General features: G+C 41.4%; 1 protein-coding gene across 3 annotated transcripts in view; it reads left to right on the top strand.

Moving 5' to 3' along the window:
* Positions 1-1,449: 1,449 nt before the first annotated feature.
* Positions 1,450-5,437, top strand: part of LOC106809809 (protein IMPACT-like) — a 5,473-nt gene continuing 1,485 nt past the window's right edge. For all 3 annotated transcript variants that reach the window (XM_014813019.1, XM_014813018.1, XM_014813017.1), the window contains exons 1-7: positions 1,450-1,825; positions 2,881-3,009; positions 3,334-3,386; positions 3,615-3,677; positions 4,055-4,137; positions 4,594-4,817; positions 5,187-5,351. In XM_014813019.1, the coding sequence (XP_014668505.1) occupies positions 1,796-1,825; positions 2,881-3,009; positions 3,334-3,386; positions 3,615-3,677; positions 4,055-4,137; positions 4,594-4,817; positions 5,187-5,351 (747 nt within the window). In that variant the 5' untranslated portion in view covers positions 1,450-1,795. The remainder of the gene's footprint in view (positions 1,826-2,880; positions 3,010-3,333; positions 3,387-3,614; positions 3,678-4,054; positions 4,138-4,593; positions 4,818-5,186; positions 5,352-5,437) is intronic.

The raw sequence follows: 5,437 nt of genomic DNA, 5'->3' as shown, positions 1-5,437 counted from the left end.
CCCCCCTCCTCTCTTCCCCTCCCTCCTTCCTCCACCCCTACTCGCAAAACACCTTCTGGCCCTTCCTCCGTTTCCTCCCCTCTTGCTCCCTGCCTCCCCTCCTAGCTTCCTCCTCCTTCTCCCGCTCCTCTCCTTACTCCAACCCGCGTCTCCCCTCTCCTCCTCATCTCCTCGCTCCTCCTGCCGCTGCGCCCGCTTACTACCTCCTCCATCACTATCCTCTCTCGTCCCCTTCTTAGGCCTTCCCTCCCTCCCTCTCATCACCTTTTTCCCCTCTCCTGCCTCCTCCCTCCTCCTCCTCCCCTTACTCCCATCCTTATCTTCGTCTCTTCTCTCTCTCCTCCTCCTCGCTGCCCTCCCAGTCCTCCTCTGAATCTGGACTTCTTCGTTCGATCTCCTCCTTAACTTCTCCCCTCCTCCTCTTCCTCCTCCTGCAACCTCCTCCTCCCTACTCCATCCCCTCTCCTTCTGCGGCATGCCGATACTCCTCCTCCTCCTCTCGCTCCTTTCCTTCTCCCCATCCATCCACAATCAACCCTACTCCCATCACCTCTTCCCCTCCTTTCCATGCCTCTACTTCCTCCTCCCCTTCACGCTTCCATCTCCTTCTCTCATTCTCCCTCCTTCCTCCCTCCTCCCCTATTCCCCTCTCACCTCCCTCCTCCTCCTCCCCTCCTCCTCCCCCTACTCCATCGCCTTCTTCCCTCCTCCTCCTCCTCCTCCTCCTCCTCCTCCTCCTGCCCCCTACTCCTCCTCCATGACCGTCTTCATTCGATCTCCATCTCAGGGGCAGGTACGTTTATGTAAACACAGGGTACATATATGCTGAGAAGATACAGGTCTGGTACACAATTGTGTATACAATCATATACGCAGGAGCAATAATGACAAACCTGATAATGATAAACCTGATAATGACAAACCAATAATGACAAATCCTGATATACGTACCTCGGGTACATATCTGTAGTACCTGATACGACAACGACCCCTTCAGCTGCCGAGTACGCATACGTACGTATGTAGTAAGTGTTACGAGAGCCCAAACCCTCTCATAACTTGAGATTAAGATGAAAATAACACAGTTACACACAGAATTGTAATTATAGTGATATTATATTTTATATTAATGAGTAAAATGTGTGTTTTTCATAGAAAATACATCAGAAAACTTACTTATCTACTGATGATGAACTAAAACACATATTTACAAATGGGCGTTTGTTCTCTTGTTTTGAAGGTTTGTTGCGTCCATAGAAATAGATAGATAACCATCTATTGGTTATCTATCTATTTCTATGATTGCGTCAAAGCAAATCAAAGCAGCCAATCAGAGGAACCCGTGTAGGACGTTTGCGCATTTGCGGTACGGAAAAAATAGACGCTTCCGCGACGGTGGAGCGTCCAAATAAATACTCCGATGCAACGACAGAGGGCACTGCTTTGAAATGAAGGGAAAACTGTCATGTCAGCCTCCATGAGCCGTCAACCTTTCCCAGAAATTTCTTGACACATAAATTAGCTTTTTTATTGGACAGCTTTGGTTTAGGTTCTATGTACAGAACAACAATACCAACAATGTTTAATGAGCATCGTTGCCGTTGGTGTACAACAGTTTTGTTTTGTGTAACACCGAAAGAACATCTACTGATCTAGACTACACGTACTGCGTTTAACGTACTCGTAGTGGTAGCCATACATTATTATTATTAATAAATAATATTATTAGTATTACATACACTCGTAGTCGTACATCCTAATTCCTATGTGGGGTTATAGTTGATGTGCAAATGAAATGGAAGTGGATGATAATCTGACGAGACAGGTATTTGCACGAAATGAACATTGATTTATAATTATTAATATTACTATTATTAATATTAACCAAAGAAGAAGGTAGAGAATTCCAATATAGAATAGTAACAAATAAAGAAGCTAAACTTTAAAGGATCATTTGCAGATACTGAGATAGTTAGTATAGCTGATGGGGTCTATGTCTTCCTGGGTACTGCCGGAACGTACCCTGGTTACTATCTGATAGGGTTAGGGAGTAGGCGTAGGCGACTCCCTAGACTCGTTAGTGGAGTAGGCGAGGTACAGTCCGGCATATTAGATAGTACCAGGGTACGTTCCGGTATACCGGACCGTACCCAGGGTACGTTCCGGCAGTACCCAGGGAGACATAGACCCTGGCAGCGTTAGTATAAATTAAAGCAGTGATCACGCTTGGATGGTCAAGTGCTATAAATTCACTTCATTAAACAATAGGGAATACCAGTCTTCATCCAAACATGATAAATTTTATGAAAAGTTAAGTTTTAAGTTTTTGTTAAGTTTAAGTTTTGCGTGAAGAATTTGTGTATAAAGAGGAGGCTAATTAAGTTGATTCAAAACAACCTCAGAACTATCATGATGTTTTTACTTACTCATCTCGCAGCTTTATGCTGAGTGCCATTTAGCTCCCTTGATAAAAACACAAGTTGAATTCAACCCTTGATGTTCATTGGAAATTTAAAATATATTCCAACTTCAAATTATTTCCTGGGTTGTCCCAGAAACATCATTACCTATCAGAAATCTACTGGTATGGTTCTTCAGCAGGCAGTGATATTAGACTTGAATGATCCTTGTGTTTTTATTGTGTAAAACTGGTAAGCCATGTAACAAGTAGATCCTAGAATAGTGCAGCCTATCCTAGGCTGTAAGTGGCAATGGGGACACCACACTGTTTTTTAGCTTTTCTTCCTGTCAGCATTCACCAAGCTTTTATTTTGCTGTAACTTAACTTCGAGCTATTTTTGTGTAAGTGTATAATTTTGATTTAGACATGGAATGTGTGCGTGGTAAAATAGTATGTAGTACTGATGACCGATTCCTCAGGTTGAGGAGGTGGAAGCACTGACTGCTATATATGGAGAAGAGTGGCATGTAGAGGACGAGATGTCCAGGACATACTCAATCACTCTTACTGACATGACAGGAGGTGTGGAAATATCGCTATTCTTACAGGTTAGCTCAAGGCAGTTTATCCGAAACAATGGAGATCTCATAGAACAAAAAAACAGTTAGTAATATGTGACCATATTGTTGTTAGCTTGTTTCGTAAATTGATTTTGCATGATGAGTAAAACCTTGAGATTGATAACTGTTGTAAAATTGCTGCCATGCAGTTATACTATCAAACCAGTTTCACGTGCGTGCTCCTCATGACCCCCCTACATCCCTTCCACTACATCTATTTCTTGCTGTACATGCCATTTTTTCTTATGTTAATCAAGCTTACCCTTTACATATATGCACACATGTTAGCAGGAGTGAGTATTATATTTACAGGTGACATTGCCGACTGACTACCCTGGTGGAGCACCACCGATATATCAGTTGAGGTAGATCGACACATGATACACGTGGGTAGGAGTAACATATGAATAGATCTATCAATTGCGTTACTCCTGACACGGCATATTTGCGCATAATGTGCACCACAGTTGCACTTGTAACATGCATGTGTTTTGAATTCAATACACTAAAGCTGTCTTGTTACTGTTTTTAAGCTTTTTAGAATTTAAATGAAATTGTCATTACTTAAATTACATTAATTTCACACCTGTCAGTGCACCATGGCTGAAAGCTTTGGATAAGGTTGAACTTTGCAATGCCCTGGAGAAAATATATAGGTATGTAAATATATGATTTTGTGTGATCGTGTATTTTTATATTTTATGTAAAGAGTACCCGACTATGTGCCAGGTGTGTGCTCTATATGCATTTGTCATTGCAGTGTATGACATGAACAATCGGATAATGCCTTGTACTATGTGGAGCGGAATTGGCAGATGTTTTCATTATTTCATACATGATTTAATACATGTAGGAGAGTTTTATATTCTCACATTTATAAGGCTAAGCACATATATAGCAATATGATCCTAGCAATATGATAAACTGAGCACAAAATCTCAAACTTTGCTTCATTTGTCGCAGACTATAATATTATGTTACTAAGAGGTCCCGAAGTTAACAGATAGTTTACAGCAGAGTTTTGTGCTTGTAGTGATAACATTGGAGAATGCATCCTGTATCAGTGGGTGGAGAAGGCTCGGGAATTTATAAACAGAAAGGCCTTTGATAGCACAGGTGAAGAATTACACGTAGCCTTTGCATATAAAGTTTATTGATTTCTGAAATGATATCTACCCCCATTTTTTTACATCCTGTCTGTTCTGTAAAATGGCCGTCTTGTAAGTGGATAATGAACATGTAGATTTGTAGTGAATCCCTGCAGAGCAATGGTACTGCCTCCTGAGGTTTTGCAAATGGGATCAGCACTTTTCTAAATTGGAAAATTATCTAGAATGTATACCGAATCCCTTCTTATGATCTCATGCGCATCAAGAAATAGCATGTCAACAACTGTCCTACAATTACGTGTGGAAATCCGTCCGTATTTTGTGTATCTTTTATCTTTATAATTATATCTTGGTTTTCTTAAAGCTGTTAGCAATCGTAAATAATAAATATATGGCCTATATAAATGATCAGAAAATGCGTTGAATGCTGTCAATGATAACGGATAATGTTCTTGCTTTGTAGAAAGTAAAGAAGTCGTACAGCTGCCACTTGAATGTGGTAATTTTCCACCAAGTTTATCCGTTTTCAATCAAACGCCTGAAGAGCAGCTGCCAACAACACAGGAACGACTTGCTGCTTCTACCAATAACCTAGAAGATGTGCCAGCAATTTTACATGGCGAGCCCTTCGTAGATAGAAAGAGTACCTTTCAGGCACATCTATCATCTGTTTCAGACCTAAACCAGGTGTGTTCCTCTATAGGCACGCTAAATACTCCACGTCTATGGATTTATGCTCTCCATAACTGACATCATTAATGTGTTTAGTTCTAGCGCTGTAGCCCTTATGCTCTGTGATAAGCCGATTGCCTATTATGTATCGTTTAACCCGAAGCATGGGGGCTATAGTGCTAAAGCACTAAATGTATTTGACATCTGTGTAAAGTTCAGGATGATCTTTTTTGCGATCATTTTTAGCCGAGAGAAAATAACAAGGAAATAATAGCAAAAATGGCAAGGCAATACATTTAAGCGTTAACGTCTTTGCATGAACGTTTAATGCCAGTTGTGTATGGCTGAGTTAATGTTAATGACTTTCGCTCTGACGTGTTGTAGGTTAAGAAGGTGATGATAACATTGCTGGCTAACAAGAAGATTGCGCATGCAACGCACAACATCATGGCATACAGGCTGTTCGATGCCGCGAAGAGCAGCTTCCTGCAAGACTGTGACGATGATGGTGAGACAGCAGCTGGAGGGAGGCTGCTTCATCTGCTACAGGTTAATTAATTGGGTATTTTATTAGTTGCTCCTGCAGGCAGGCAGTTAGGTGGTCAGTCGGTCTAGTCGGTCAGTTCGTTTGGTCG

Source organism: Priapulus caudatus, unplaced genomic scaffold, assembly GCF_000485595.1.
Source record: "Priapulus caudatus unplaced genomic scaffold, Priapulus_caudatus-5.0.1 Scaffold386, whole genome shotgun sequence".
NCBI lineage: Eukaryota > Metazoa > Priapulida > Priapulimorpha > Priapulimorphida > Priapulidae > Priapulus > Priapulus caudatus.
This window is presented reverse-complemented; position numbering and strand designations above follow the sequence as displayed.